We start from the raw sequence: 16,776 nt of genomic DNA, 5'->3' as shown, positions 1-16,776 counted from the left end.
GTGTAAAATAGTGGAAATTAAAACTGATTTCAGCTGGCCTTGGACAACACTTAAAATTGTTAATATTATATGCCATGACATTGATTACTGACAGTAAGGAAAGTATATTAACTTGAAATTTTATTTGATGTAATAGTAAATCTATAGAGAAATTATAATATCCTTAGAGAGAAGAATTTCAAGTTCATTTGTTTGCCTAATGGAAAAATAATTTGATGTGGTAAAGTGGGAAAAGGTAGAAATTCATTGACATTGGAAATAAGAAAAGCTAAGAGTTGTAAAATAAAATTAACCTAGATATACCAAATTGCTTTATTTTGAAAAGAGTATTTTAGATTGGAAAGCTTAAATATATTCCTAAGTATGGTCATCTCTACAATATCTTTTATCTGTAATATCATTATACTTAAACTGTGGAAATTAATCTATTTGTTGCAATATATCGTTGCCTTGAATAGAGAGATTTATCTCTTATTTACAATCGGTTTATAATCCTTCTAAACAAGGCACCTAAATATTCAATCAATGCAAATTAATCTAGCTATATCTTTATTCTGGAGTCTATGCAACTGTTTACCTAGTCCGCGTTTGTTTTGTTTTGTTTTGTTTGGGGGATGTACTTTACCTGGTTAACACTTAGACATGATGCGAATGAGTCCACAGTCTGCAGCAGCATTAAAATGGAAACCTTTGTTGTTATAATTATCTCTCTTTTCTCCACATATTGTAATTGACCTTTTATTTTTATGGTAATGGCCCTATTTTTAATTTTATTTTAAGTTGCATCAAAACTTTCTGGAATTTGGTGTAAAATAAGGGGATATACATAAAATAATGCATTCTGTATATAATAAATTCTGACAAAAAATAATGCATTCTGTATATAATAAATTCTGACAATTTTCACGAGTTCAAAATCAAGGCTATTTAAAATTGAAACCCTTGTTCAGCTTCAGTTTTCTAGTGATGTTCTTGTTTTCCATTTCTCCCAAATATTCTGAGGATACTTGTTTTTTTTTTTATAACATCTGCCTGTTCTGTAAGCATTCTTTAATATATTCCATTCGACTTCAATGATGTGAACTTCAGTTTTGATTTTACAATTTGTTTCCTACTCGTTCTGGTTCAATGATCATTAGCCATGGATAAGGATATTCAAGCAAAATTTCAAAAAAAGTAGTTATAGTTTCCATTATTTCACGTGTCACTGTTTTTGTGCAGGGGTTATGTTACTTTCAGCAACATCATAGAGGATGTAGGCCAATAGAAATATCTCAAAAAGGCAAAGAAATTAAGCAATTACATAGTTCTGATGAGTCCACAAATAGTAATTGTACCAGTATTATATTATCAATTTTATATATAAAAGAAAATGTATCAAACAGCTCTGCATATAAAATAGTAGACTCTTTTATGACAAGAGTTTCAAATTCCTCATTAGCCAATATTTGGCACCCAGGTAACATAGAGCAAGGTTTAGTTAGTGATAACTAAAAAAAAATTTAACTATTTTTGGAAAAGCAGCATATTCCCCTAAATGGCTTTTATCGATAGGTAGTGGGATAGTTAAAACTCATGACAATGCCATGCTTCTCTAAAAACAAAAAAAAATAAATTTATGTCAGAAGATAAGCTAAGCAGGATTGGTTACATAACAGCCAGTCAGTTCTGTTTTCTTCCAGCACTACGAAATCAAACACATTCATGTATACAATCAAATATAAGTTGTAGCCTTTGCAAATGGTGTGCTCTGTGGTCAATCTTCGCAATACCAATTAAGAGGTGCTTGCAGTTTTCTCTTTGTTGAACCACTGTTTTCCACTGTAACATTTTAAATTGCACCCCTAAATAATTTTGCCCCCAAGCAGTTGTATCCTAATCATTTTTAAATAAGCAATTTGTTGAAATTGAACCAAAATACCAGAAGGTTTTGATCTTAAATATTCTAAAGTGGATCAGCTGGGCTCAGGTAGACATCCAGAAAAAGATTTAAAGATTACATTACAATAACCCACAAGAGGACTGTTTCTCCTATTTATACAAAATACTATCATTTCTGTAGACATTTTATATCTTGTGTTTTTTTTTATTAGGGCAAAGTTAATGCAATAAAGGATAGTAACTTATTTATTCTCACCTACCTCTGAAATAACAGCTGAACATCTGTAGCACCTGTGACCAGTGTTTACTTTTACTCAGCAGTCTTGTTTCCATTGTTAGGATGGAATTGACATCCTTCTAAGTGGTCTCCAATGGTATGAAGTAAATGCCTGCTCTTGCCGTCATTTTCATTGTAAACGAATCTTGACAATGTCAGGTTCCCGTCACAGTCTATCAGTGTCACTCACTAAGCGGTGGTGTGACCGTTAGCCCCTTTGAGATTTGCCTCCTTTATCAGGGTCAGCCTTTGGGAAATCTGAACAAATAGTCATATGTCACCTAGGTAGAAAGAATACTCAGATTTGAATATACTTTTTACCATCTTAATGCATGGTAGTTTAAAAGGTATCTGTGTTTTACAGATCATTTAAATTTTGAGTTTCATTATTTTATGTGCATTTCATCAAAACTTCGCCTTAAAATTCTGTAGATTTCTTCCTTAGGAACTATTCCTCATTGGATATTTTTAGAAAAGAAAGGAAGGAATGAAAATAATAATAAATATAATTGTTTAGGCTACTGTTATGATTGCTGCTACTCATACACACACCTGAAAAATGTATTTTTTTAAATTTGAGAAACAGTAACAATCCCTTCATGAAATTTCCCACTTCCTTTTCTACCTGAAAACTGTGTTTCAAAAATCTGAAGTGATCTTCTTTTGACTAATGATAATCTCCACATTTAATCATTATTTAATTTTTTATTCGTGATCATCATTTTTTCCTTGAACTTCTGCCTCAAAAGATCATTTAAAGTTTCAGCTTATTTGTTAAATAGCATTTCACATGTTGAACATTCACTTATCTTTACCTTTATTTCAGTTTATTTACAAGAACCAGTTACTACAATGTTTGTTTGTTCTAGCATAGCCATGTTTACTGGTTCTGTTGAACATGCTTATGTAAGTGGATATCGCATAGAAATTTTCAGTGGGTACCAGATACTCCTCATTTTATGGAAAGTCAGAAAACAACTATTACTTATTAATAGCAGTTGAAAGAGTTTTGTTACCTTACTTGTCATTGCAGACTCCTTAACCTTACTCCTCCCTTGACAAGAACTGACAACCAAGGGGAGAGAGGATTTGAAACAGTCATCACAGTGAAGTGGGCAGGTGGGATTTAGTAATCTCTTTTGGAGTGTGCTTCTTCACTGTCAAGCAAAATGAGGGAGCTCCAACTAATGCCAAGGGAACTACTTAAGGATTTCTGCTTTATTTCATAGCTGAGTCTCTGCTTTGATGTGAACTTTTTTCTGTACATATTTGAACAGAAAGGATAAGGATTAAGGACAAGTGGCAGGGTAGAGAGTGGACAATACCAGAACAGGGTTTACACCAGGAGAGAGGCCTTCATATCAAGAGGCAGTGGAAGGGAGCTTAAAGAGCTAAGAAGAGCCTTAAGCTGGAGGAAATTTCCGCTATCAGAGAACCATGCAGTAGTAGATACCCACATAAATCCCCCTTAAAGGATCAGACACTACTCAGGAGATAGCATTTAGGCACCTGCCACACAGAAAACATCAAAGACCTATTAGAGTTAGACATAGTCATAGAAATGATAGTGCAGAAGGAATTTAAACAAGAATTAGGGGCAAGGCATTAATTCTATGACCCAAGAGAAATAGATGAGGAGGTTGGATGAAAAGCCGACCAAGCCCCATTTGTCTTCCAGGTATCTAGGCTCTAGGACCGGCCAGTGCTGATGGGGACAAGGAGGCAGAGACATATATTACAATGGACAGAGGTTAAAATTTTAGCTAGAATGATTTTTTTTTAATACTCAAAATTTGCAGAAGGTTGTTAAGGGATGGAAAAGGGATCCGTGACAGAGCATGTTTGAAGACAATGATTGAGGAAATATAAAACAATTTTTATGCTCGTAACTCATCAATTCAAACTGTTCAATAATCGGGTTACCCTGACAGCAGGGATGGCTTTCAAAATTTAGGGTTCCCCCTCCAAATTAGTGTGTTTCTGTGTTTAAAATCTGGCTAACATATTTGAATTTTAATTATCCTAAATCTTAAGATAAATCGCTTGTCTCTGAGTAGCACACATCTTTTACTTGAAAGGAAAAGCAAAACTACACAATCACTTTTTGGTCAATCAGTTCCATATATTTGAATATGTCATTCAGCTATATTATTGATATTAGTATAATTAGGCAGTGTGAGCAACTCATTTCAGATTTTATAAATGCATATAGTAGTTTTTGGATGAAGACAAAATTGGCTATCATATATTCATTTCAATTTTTCATCTTGTGTTCATGAACCCACTTACATCTGTCTGCTGTGAGACTACATTTGTTCATTCTTAGCCCAACAGTACACACCATAGTATTAGTAGCTGAGCTACATTCAGTTCATGGCGCTTGTGTTTCTATCACTGGATTTCATCATTTAACAGAACAGCTGCCTGCATGTGCTATGTTAACCTTTCAGATATGCTCATACCTGCAGAGTTCTCTAGCCTGAGTGCTTCTCTGGTGTTCCCCAGCTGACTGTGTTCAGGACTAGCTCTAGGAGACTGTCTCCTCCTTACCCACCCCAACAACAAAGCATGGTCATAGATTCTGAATAAGCAAAGAGCTTGATGCACAATCTGTGTCTTTTCATGAGCTCATGACTATTTGCCTTTGCTTCCCTTTATTTTATATTTTTATCTTATTTTATGAGTTTTTTGTACACGTCTCGGCCCCCTATCATACTATGTGTTCATTGAGGATACTATGGCGATATCAGTTTCATCTTTTTCATTTCACAAAAATGTCTAAGAAACAGTGTGGTTCTGCAAATATGGGTGGAGAAGAAGTCCTTTTCTGTTTCTATCTCACACTAACAAATACTAGGATTTTTGATACACATTGAATCTTCTCCTGTCTCTTACAGATCTTCACATAGTTTTCATAGAAAACATTAAGCTTGTAGGTATATATGTGTGTATTTGTTTGTGGACAGGCATAATACATATCTAATGACTTCTATCTCTAAATACATTAGCTTAAACAAGCAAACAAAAAACCTCAAAATTACACATTTAATAACTATGCACATGTCATTCTGAGGTGAGTGGCCTATTTTCAACTCTTATTTATTCATGCTAATAGAGGGAAAGGATGTCATAAATAATGCAAAAATCACTTACAGCTGACTTGGTTATATATTGTATATTTTTCATCAGACGTAGTTTCTTAATTGTTTGCTCTGTTTATTACCCAAGTGAGCTAACATCATGAGTATTTAACAAATGATGATTGGCAGAGATGGCTAGGAGCATTCTATGTAGTGGGAAAATCATATCTAGTTATAGAAAAATTCACATATGATGATTGATTTTTTCTTTTTATTTTTTTATTGTGAAAAATAACACATACACAAAGAAGGAATACATTTCAAACCACACCACAGCAGTTAATTATAGAACAGATTTCAGAGTTTGGTATAGGTTGCAATCACACAATTTTAGGTGTTTCCTTCTGGCTGCTCCAAGACACTGGAGACTATAAGAAATATGAATATAATGATTCAGAGTCACACTCATCTGTTAAATCCTATCTCCTCTTTTTAAACTCCATTTTCTCCTTGCATCTTTTTTTAATTATTTATTTTTTATTGATATATATTATATATTCACATACCATATGGCCATCCAAAGTGTACAATAAATGGCTCACAATATCATCATATAGTTGTGCATTTGTCATCACAATTGACTTTTAGTGAGAAATAACATATATACAAAAAAGCAATGAATTTCAAAGCACATCACAACAATTAATTGCAGAACAGCTTTCAGAGTTTGGAATGGGTTACAATTTCACAATTTTAGGTTTTTACTTCTAGCTGCTCTAAGATAGTGGAGACTAAAAGAAATGTCAATATAATGAATCAGCAATCATACTCATTTGTTAAAGCTTACCTTCTCTGTATAACTCCACCATCTTCCTTCATCTTTCTCCTATGCTTTAGGAATATTTGGGCTATATTCATTCTAACTTTTTCATGTTGGAAGGGGCTATTGATCATATGGGATAGGGGTTGGAACTAGCTGATGATGTTCTGGAAGGGCTGGCCGCTCGGCACTTCAGTACTTACCTGGTCCAGGGACCCATCTGGAGGTTGTAGGTTTCTGGAAGGTTACCCAAGTGCATGGAACCTCTGTAGAATCTTACTCACAATGCCTTAGTTGTTCTTTAAGATTGGCAGGAATGGGTTTGGTTGGAGTTTGGCAAGTTATGATAAGTAGCAACGTCTAACTGAAGCATGCGTAAGAGTGACCTTCAGAGTAGCGTTTCGACTCTATTTGAACTCTCTCAGCCACTTATACCTTGTTTGTTATACTTCTTTTTCCCCTTTTGGTCAGGATGGCATTGTTGGTCCTATGGAGCCAGGGCCAGGCTTGGATGATTGATATTTACCCTTACACAAGGAACTGGTATCCTGTGAGGTAAAAGACATGAAAATAGGTGGTGTTTCACTTATAATTCCAGAATGATTTCATGTGTATTTTAGCTTAATATTTTATATTTTGGTAATGCAAAAAATAGAATTATAGAGCATCTCAGCCAATAAGGGATATATTTAATATGTTTGGAGAAATTACTTCTCATTTATTAACTGGCATTCAGGAATCAATTAAAAGAAGAATTTAGTTCAAGTGAACAGAAAAACAAAAGTAGATAGTAAGTATAGATAGAATACAAATTGAATAAAAAATAATTAATGTGAATATTTTTCCCTGTTCCATATGTAAATTATTTATCCTCACATATGCAGTCTACTATGAAAATGTAATCCCTGTATTTATTTGATAATTTAAATGAAGTATAATGTAGAGAAAGTTACCTATTATAAATAGGTTGCAAATGCAGTTCCCATATTTAGATTATATTTTTTCCATGTGTTTTATCTATGTTCAATATTAGTGATTGTTTTTCAATTCTAGTTTTGACTGTTAACATTAAAATGTAAAACTGATGCTGAGTAATGAAATTTTTCCCAATAAAGATTCTCAAATATTATAGATTAAATATATAATGAAAAATTTTGCACATATTTTGATAAAGGAAATGTAAAGTGAAAACATTTAATGCTTTGATACTGAATATTCTTTTGGTATCCATGTATTATAAACACTCATATTTTTATAGTTTTTGCATGTTTAACTAGTACCTTGGTACAAGTGCTCAAAAGAGTAATGAGTAAGAAATAAGGTGCATCAATTTGTGAATACGAAAATGAACTTTTATATAGTAGTGTAGGAGCAACCTGGAGAAATGTCTTTCATGTGAGTCATATCTGTGTTAAGCTATAAACTTTTTCTTCGCCAAAAGCTGTCATGATTTCTTGTAAAATAATAAAGATATCCATTTTAATTGATTCTTTTCATTGTTTAATAAAATTGCTTTGTTTGATTGCTGAGGAATTTGAATTGAGTTTTCATTACCCACTTCTGAACAATTTACTCTAAGATCCAGACAGTATTGAGCTAATGAGTTTGAATTTATATTGAACCTTAACTGTCTTCATGAAGTAAATGGAAAAAAATCATGGCAGTAACTAAGTATTCTTCATTAAAAACTATGTCGTAGAGATTTTACAATGAGGCTTTTAATAGAGCTAAAGGATTTAAATTGGAGTTTTACCAACTTTGCTGTTTCCATGCATATTATATGAAAATATTTCTTTCTCTCTCTTTTCTCTCTCCTCTCTTTCTTTCTTTCTCTCTCTTGCTTTCTTATTTTTTCTCTCCTCTCTTTCTCTCTCTGTCTCCCTCTGCCTCTCCCTCTCCTTCCCTCCCTTCCTCCCTTCCTTTTTTATTTAAGAAATGAACTCAAAAGCTGATAGACTCCTGACAGAATTTTATTTTTAGTGAGTAGTCTGTATAGTCAACAATTTAGGTAAAAAAATAAATGAATGGTATACTAATTTAATAAGGTGGCATGCCTAAATTGAAAAAATTTGTGAGCGCCTCTCAAGGAGTACCTGTTAAGACATATCAAGATCTAGTTAAGTCTAAGACATTGTCACCAATATTGAAATACAGGCGCTCAAATGTACTATTTTGACTTTGTCACTGACATGGCCACAGTCATAAATTTATGCTTCTCTTTAGTTAAAAAACAAGTGATGTAGTTTTTGAAACACATGCACATTTAATTTACTGGTTTGACAATCTTATGATCTTTTGTAAGTGATCCTTGAGTTTTCTGTACAACATCTAGCCAAGTTGAGCATTTCAGGATTCTTTATGTAGGATTTGCTATGGAATAAAGTTAGACACTTTAAGCGTGAATGGTAATTAGTGTACCAATTTAGTACAAGGTTAGCTTTGCATTCTGTAAACGTCAGTGTGCTTGAGTTTGCAGGAGTATTTAATTCTATAGGTGTATAATAAAACCCATTTTATATTAAAATGTATAGTTGGGCCGGCCATGGCTGCTCAGCAGGCAGAGTTCTCGCCTGCCATTCCGGAGACCCGGGTTCGATTCCTGGTGCCTGCCCATGCAAAAACAAAACTAAACAAAATGTATAGTCAAGTGAGATTAGACTCCAAAAATAGATGGAATGATGTAGAAATATTTGTTTTTGAAGTTTGAGGGGATCATATTTAAGAAATTAGAAAACAGAAGGAAAATTCAGTTGGGGGAAATTTACTTATTTCAGTTTTCTTTTCCTTGAAATAATTTAGTTTGGCGATCTCCAAATGTGATATACTTTGTAAAATCTCATTTCAAATTAATCAGTAGAAAATTTGGAATAATATTGTATCCAAATAATTTATATTCATTCCCCACAGGCAGCAGTGATGGTTCTTGGGATAAGGAAACACTGCAGTCTCCCCTCACCCAGGGAGCTCAGGCTGCTGCTCCCCACCCCCGCATGCCTGGAGCGTTTAACCTTCCACTTAGTCATCCTTTCAACCATCTTCAGCAGAACCACCTTCTGCCCAATGGTACGATGGCATTTTTTAGCACTAAATATGGTAGTTTTCAAAAAAAAAAATTTCTGTAATTACTGAACAATAAAATAGGACATAATAAAGAGATACACTGTATTTAGATAACAATTGTAATGTTCAAGAAAACCTTAGTGCTTCAAACAAAGATTTAGACTGATCAGAAGAATAATAAAGAAAAAATTGATTGTGTTGAGCTCATGAAGAGTGGTGATACAAAAAACCACAGTATCGGCACCAAACTGGTTAGCTTTAAGCCTAATTTCCCCGAGTGGTGAGTGGTATACATGGAGGAGAAATACTTCTCCTTTGACTGCAATTATTGCAACATTTTCTATGCTTCAGTTTTGAATGATTTTAATAAATGAGATTTTACCATGCTTCATAGTTTTATTTGGAACAATGCAGTGATGATATATATGTATTTTTTATAGGACTGGAACTTCCTTTTATGATGATGCCCCACCCTCTGATTCCTGTCAGCCTACCTCCAGCATCTGTCACCATGGCAATGAGCCAGATGAACCATCTCAGCACCATTGCAAATATGGCAGCAGCAGCCCAAGTTCAGAGCCCCCCATCCAGAGTTGAGACGTCTGTTATAAAGGTAATTGTTTTTTCCCACAATTGTTGTGGCTTGTTCACGCTGAGCCACCATCTCTTAATTCATCTTTCTTATTAGTCAAGTAATTTTCGATTCTGAAAATCTACCTGAAAGTAAATAGATCATAGATCATTAAGAAAAATCACTTGTGGTAATTAGCCCCTGGAGTACAATTTTCAGGCAAACTAGGGTGATTTTTGGGTTCTTTGTTATATCTATTGAGAGAGAAATGAACATAGGAAATCAAATGATATGTTTCACACTGTGAGTGTACTTATATGTATGGTTATGTGTGTGAGATGTTACAAGCAGTGAGGTATGGAAAATAATACTTGTTTTCAGAAGCCCAGAAGTGTTACATTTTGTTCTGCCACTTACAATGCCACCTTGGGCATGTAACTCAATCTTTCTTTTTCTCTGTTTCTACATCTAAATAGTGAATAATACAGTCTGGATTTAAGAACTAAATGAGATAATACAATTGAAATTGCTTTATAAATTCAAATGAGCTCTATAAATGAAAGGCAACGTGGTTGTTACACAAATACCACATATGTGTGAATATAAGCAATTCTCTCTTCCTTCATATTTCATACTGTATATTCAAATCTTAAAGCACTTTAACTGCATTCTCAGATTGGCTGAGGCATACTAAATAATGAAAATGGAAATTAAATACAGATTATTACTTTTTAAATTAAGTAGAAGATACTTCATGCTGACTTACCCTTGTTTGACCTAATCATTAGCTGGGTTTTCTGAATATAATACCCTGCATTTAGGGGACCTCTCTGGAGCAAATCTTACATGAAAGGCCCCGTTACTATTTCCAGAGACTGTTGAGTAATATGCAAATAGGTGTTTTTCTTATAATAATGGCTGTACAAGCAAAGATGTGTACCAGTCCCATAATCTTTTTTGAACTATCATTTCCAGAGGAAAAATAACAAAATATGTAACAGTAGACTCAGATTAACTAATAAAGACTTTTACCTGAGAGAATGCCAGTGCCACCCTGTCAGCTAAGGATCAGAGAAGAGTAGAACCTTTAAAAGGTCTTGGATATTCTAAAAGACTTATAGAGGGTTCCTTTGTTATCAGATGATTTGTTAATCAAGTATCTGTGTATAATTCAATATATGGTAATTTATGGAAATAGTTATTGCTGAGAATTCAATATTCTCATTCCCACATTCATTGAAGTCACATAAAGAAAAATTTTGGTTGGGGGAAATAACCCTTTTATTCCTATCATTGGGTTTTTAATGGCTACTTTTAAAAAATTAAAAGCCACTAAGTATTAATTATAGGATGTGATTAGCTAAATTTTTTTAAAAATTCCTAATAGTTACTACTTTATAATCTTAATGTTAGTTATATACCTTGCCTTTTTAAAAGCAGGAACGTCCTTTGACAATTTCATGTAGATTTAGATTAACGATAAGGCAATAATATGATGAGTAGATTTTAGCAATTCAAGTCATACTGGGTATTTTAGTTATGACCTGTAGATACTTTATGTATGAGGTGGTGGCTTGTATTTTCCTGGATCCAAAAGACTACAGTTTACATCAGGAGATTTGTTTTATTTTATTTTTTCAGTAGATACATACTAATAGTTTGTGCTCTTGTCTAATGTTAAGTAGAATTATTAAATTCTGATGATTCCTTTAATAAATCCTTGGTTGATTAAGTTTAGGTAAAGTGGAGGAAGCAGTTGGGTTTCCACTGGAAGGAGCCTTTAGAAAACAAGCCAGATCTAAATTATTGGGAGGGCAGGGACATTCCTGTGGTTTTTAAAATTAAGGTTAGGACTTGGAGAGGACCCAGAAAGGAAGGAAAAGTGTGCAAAAAGTGAACGAGAAAGTGAGGGAGCTCTATATTTTGGTGCTTACACCTACTAGATAATAGTGGTATCCCACTTTGGAGTCAGTTGGGCAAGTCTTTTCAGAAACTTGGCTACAGAAAAGATTAAAGGGAGCTCTGGTTTTATTTCATTGTGGTGGTGGTATAAATGGTGGTGTCGCAGCAGGAAACAATGCTTTAATTGTGAATGTTTTGAGAAGGAAGAGCTGATATTTGTCATCACCCAGATCAAAGCAAAGTTCAGGTGTCTACGGTGGAAGTGCATCAAGGCCTTTTGCTTTAGGGTACATTTTTCTGGTGAGGCAAGCTAACCATTTAGCTGTGATAAATTCGATACTGCCTCATAAAGATTATGAAAAGTAAACACAACTCAATAAATGCATGAGGCAATTCTAATATTTTTAGGTACTTGAAGACACACACAGCACCAGAGAGAGATCAAGACTAGCCCTACAGAGAACAAGGGTGAGCAATAGGCTATCTCTGAAGACCCAAACAGTAGAGGTAACAATCTGATAAATCAAATTGTCTAAATTTATATATGGTAAACTGTTTAGCACAAGTAGGGTTTAGTAAATGCACAAGATATATATTAATTAAACTTAATTTAGGGGTATATTTTTTTCCCAAATGAAATGGTTGACTCCTATGTCACATTAATCAGCATTGGGCTCATGTGGGTAATTAAATTGTTCCTGCAAAGTTTAAGTTTGCTCGAAAAGATTTCAAGTATGAAGGTCAATTGAAAGTGAAATGTTAAATGCCAGAAGATTTATTCCTTTGTGTGTAAAGGAATGGAAAAACAAGAGAAATAGCCTTTGAGGAGAAAATGGTAGTTTACGGGCTCTTCCATGTGCCAGAATTTACCTTTTTTTTTTTTAAAGAGAAATGCCAAGAAATTTTAGGTTAAAGCATAACCTAACAATATTTTTCAGCAAGATTTTGTAGGACAAAAGAGATGCAAAGGCTTAGCCTCAAAGTTACATATTTTAAAAATAATCTTTGTGTCTCCTGTTTCTATAAACTGGAGTAGCCTAATAATTTCTTATTGGCATATTCAAACCAATATATGAGTGAAGGAGAGTGGGGAAACTTTGCACAGAGAGAAAAGTTCGCTTGGAAGTTTGGTACTGCTAGCTAGGTAAAAGAGGCTTTTACATATCTAAGTGAATGGGAAGAAATCAAGAAAAGAATAATTTTTTTGTGACATGAAAATTATATGAAACTCAGATTTTAGTGTCTGTATATAAAGATTTATTAGAACATAACCATACTGTAATTTTTGCAATGTCTATGGCTACTTTCACATACAAAAACAGATTTGAATATGTGAGACAGATACTAAGTGGTCAATAAAGCCAGAAATATTTATACTACGGCTCTTTAGAGAAAGAGTTTACTGATCCTTGCATCAGATTTCCATGAACTCAAACCAGAGTGATCTTAGGCTATAAATAATTGAATTAGCTCAAACTAAACTCTCAAAGAAACACTGTAGAGTCATAGGATTTAGTATGAGGGAAGAAAGAAATTAAAAGTATTGGAGGAAAAGAAAACTAGATAGATGAAGGAAGGACAAAAATGACACTTGTTCATTTTAAATGTTAATCTCCATGGTGTCTGCCAAAGAAATGAATTTACACTTTCTGTGGCTGATTTTCTTGGACAACTGGAAATATTTTAATAAGGTGATTTTTGAAAAGGAAATAGGCATATACTGTTTAGTCAATTATAATTCTGATTTAAATCACCAACAGCTAAATGTTTATAGGGATATATTAAATTATTGTAAGCTCTGTGTTAGTCTATTTGTGTGTCATTGAGGCCCCCTAGTATTTTTATTGTTTGATATTCATAGGAAATGAAGAGACAAAGGCTTGGGATACACCTGAAATGTTATATAATCCATCTTCTCTCAAAGTGGGAAAGCGCTTCCTGCATCATCTCTACCCATTTGTATATATCTAAGCTTTTGTTCAAGGGCTATTCTATTCTTCAGCAAATTTGAGAGTAATATAAAAATCAAATAAAAATTTCCATTTCAATAGCTTCTACCCTAACCATGTTATATTTTCTTGGAAGAAAAATATTTACTAATTCTTCTGTGTTCCAGCAATTTAAATGTTTTTAGTCGTTCATTAAAGTACTTACAGGTTTTCTTTTTCCCACATTTTCCAAATTCTTCTGACCATTCTTCATCAGACTTTTCGGTTGATCTCTTCTGATCACTCATTTTTTTAAATGACCACCATGCCCGCCAAAATGCCCAGAGTTGACCTGGCTAGTTAAGATGAACTGAGCGTAACAAAAATTTCAATTTGGATAATATTTGATGAATATTAGAGTCATATAATTCAGATGACTTTTTTAGTAGTTGAATATGTGACTTAGTACCCTTATGCTTTTTTCATAAGAAATTCTATTAAGCCAATTTTTCTTCAACTTTTACTTGTATTAGAAATTTGCATTTATCCATTTTATTTACTTTCTAATCAGTTGACTTAACGCGTTTCAAATACTTTTGAATGTTAACACTCCAAATTATTATATTAGCTGTTTATGTCCTCTTTGTATCATTTCCAAGTCTTAAATGGATGTATTTGTTATAATATCTTAAATCATTGAATAATGATAAATCTAAAGATCAAATCTTCTTGTCATTAGGAAACTCCTAATGGGTTGAAGTGTTCTATTAATTGATTCTTTTTGTGCACCATTAATCAGGCAACACCAAATCTCCCTGATTGAATCAATATTCTTCTCACTTTTTATTACTTAAACCCATGGTGTTATCATGATGATTTTGAAAAAAGATTCTTGCTGTAATAAAAATAAACTTGAAAAGAAGAATGACTGCACATTTTAGTGGTTTAAAATATGGATTCTGGAGGAAGACTTCTTGGATTCATATTCCAGTTTTGCCACCTACTCAGAGAGAGAGATCTTACTATCCAGTTGTGACTATATTTTACAAGCATCATGCACATTCCCGGCAAAATTCTAGAACTTATTATTAAACAAATATTTGTAAATTCTTGGGGAGAACATGAAGTAGTAATAAGTTGAAGGCAACACTGGATATCTCTCTCTTATTCTTACTCAGCCATATTTGCTAAGTAGCTATGAGTCTGAAAACTTAACACACCTAACATAAGTTTGTACTTTGGTTTCCTTTAATCAAAGACTTTGAGATTTGTAGTACAATGCAGTATTTTTAAACTAAGCTTTTAAATATTTCATTGTTCTTCTGGGTTAATTTAGAATTGTTTTCAAGATATTTGGTAACATTTAAATTGTTCCACACTGTGGAATAATTCCCTGAGAGCAGGGAACATGACTTAAATGTGTTCATCTTCTCTGATGACATGGTGTGTGTGTGTGTGTGTGTGTGTGTGTGTGTGTGTGAGAGAGAGAGAGAGAGAGAGAGAGAGAGTTTGACTTTATGGCATTGTCCTTATTTAAAAAAATAAATATTAAACAAACCATTTAAAAATACCATTAATAAATTTTCCATTCTCTAATAGTTTCCTTCAATCCAAGTTCTTAAAATACTATATTAGTAAACAGGATTTTCTGTGCATGAAGTTAAGGTCATAAGAGCTAGAACCAGAGTGACCTGATTCTCAAAGTAGATTAAAATCTACTTTGAACTATCAGAAGCCTCATGTTTGTTTTCAGCTACTAAATAGTTCATTCTTTGGGCAAAAATAAATAACTCTAGGCCTGTGCATCACTTTTTTTTCTTTCTTTTTTTTTTTTTTTTTTTTGCATGGGCAGACACCGGGAATAGAACCCGGGTCTCTGGAATGGGAGATGGGAACTCTGCCTGCTGACCACCGTGGCCTGCCCTGTGCATCACTTTCAAAATCTGTTTCACACTATTTTACTTGGATTTAGAAAAACAAAAAGTATATTCTCATTATGTATCATTGTGGATGATGACATTAAATATGAAAAGAGGATGCTAACAAGAAAAAGGAATTCGTTAAACACAACTACCATTGAGGAATATAATATCAGTGTACTTATACACCAAATATGTTTAAACCCATGAGTTTATAGTATTACTAAAAGATAATTTTATTGTTCACTTTCAGAGAATTCTAGGGAATTGATTTTGTCCTTTAAAAGATAAATAAGGGGATGAATAAGGGATAAATGAAAGGAAGGAATCAAGCATCTTTCCTGTCTTTCTCATGCAAACTGTACCTCAAGATAAATAATTCATGAAGGAAACTGTTTTTTAAATAGAAATTTTCCAGTTAATAAATGAGCAAGGAATGAAGTATTTAGAATGTCACCAAATTGTGAATTCTAATAAAGAAGTGAGTCTAGGCCATGATCAATGATGGTGGTTGGCAACCAGGCAGCAGACGCAAGGCACTCCGGATAGAAGAGCGCATCACCACCGATGGGGTAGTCTTGTCCCCAGATCAAGTTAAATCAACTTGATCAATGCTCCAGACCTAACTACATGGGAAATTCAGGGGGCAGGGGCACAATATGAACCAGACTTATCAATGGAACCGCAAGGTTAGCTAAGTCAGACCCACCTCCCCTCCTCACTCTTTTCCCTTAACTCTCCCTTCCCTTGGCTATGGGAAAGCAACAAATAATACCTTTTAATTAAGATTGAAGCACTCATTATTATATAGGGTTGAATTATAATTTCTGAAAGGAGACTTTATTTTGCTAATCAAAGTAATGCTTATATTACCAAAGAGCAATCTGAAATGTTATAAGCTCCCTGCATTTTCATCCATATACGGGACAAGCCTAGTTCTCCAGAACCATTGAATAAATTTAAAGGGACAATGGGAGAATAAAATTGTATATGATTGTTCCCATGAGTGCTACCAGTTTCACATTTTCAGTAAAATTGAGTATTTCTTGAGCTCCATCTTCAAAAAAATAAAAATAAAAATAAAAATAAACCTGTGCAAAATGTCCCTTCAGTCCTCAGTTTAGGACTTTCGGGAATGAAGCTTCAGGATCAGTGGGTTGATCCTCAACGGGATGCATGTATGTTGGCACCTTTTACTATGTCTCTTAGAAGTACTTTTCATCATTTTTCTAAATCAGGAATCTCAATTTTACTATTTATCTTCTCTGTAGGTTTTTCCAGAAGAAGAGAATTTGGGTGCCACACTTAATCAGTGTAAATGTTTCCGTACTTCACTAA

At 33.6% G+C, this 16,776-nt stretch overlaps 1 protein-coding gene across 2 annotated transcripts in view; it reads left to right on the top strand.

Moving 5' to 3' along the window:
- DACH1 (dachshund family transcription factor 1) overlaps positions 1–16,776 on the top strand; it is a 428,125-nt gene that overhangs the window by 288,660 nt on the left and 122,689 nt on the right. Inside the window, exons 4-5 of one of the 2 annotated variants that reach the window (XM_077158404.1) lie at positions 8,966–9,121; positions 9,559–9,731. In XM_077158404.1, coding sequence (XP_077014519.1) covers positions 8,966–9,121; positions 9,559–9,731 — 329 coding nt within the window. The remainder of the gene's footprint in view (positions 1–8,965; positions 9,122–9,558; positions 9,732–16,776) is intronic. The other variant, XM_077158405.1, reaches the window with a different exon arrangement.

Source organism: Tamandua tetradactyla, chromosome 4 (assembly GCF_023851605.1).
Source record: "Tamandua tetradactyla isolate mTamTet1 chromosome 4, mTamTet1.pri, whole genome shotgun sequence".
Lineage (NCBI taxonomy): Eukaryota > Metazoa > Chordata > Mammalia > Pilosa > Myrmecophagidae > Tamandua > Tamandua tetradactyla.
This window is presented reverse-complemented; position numbering and strand designations above follow the sequence as displayed.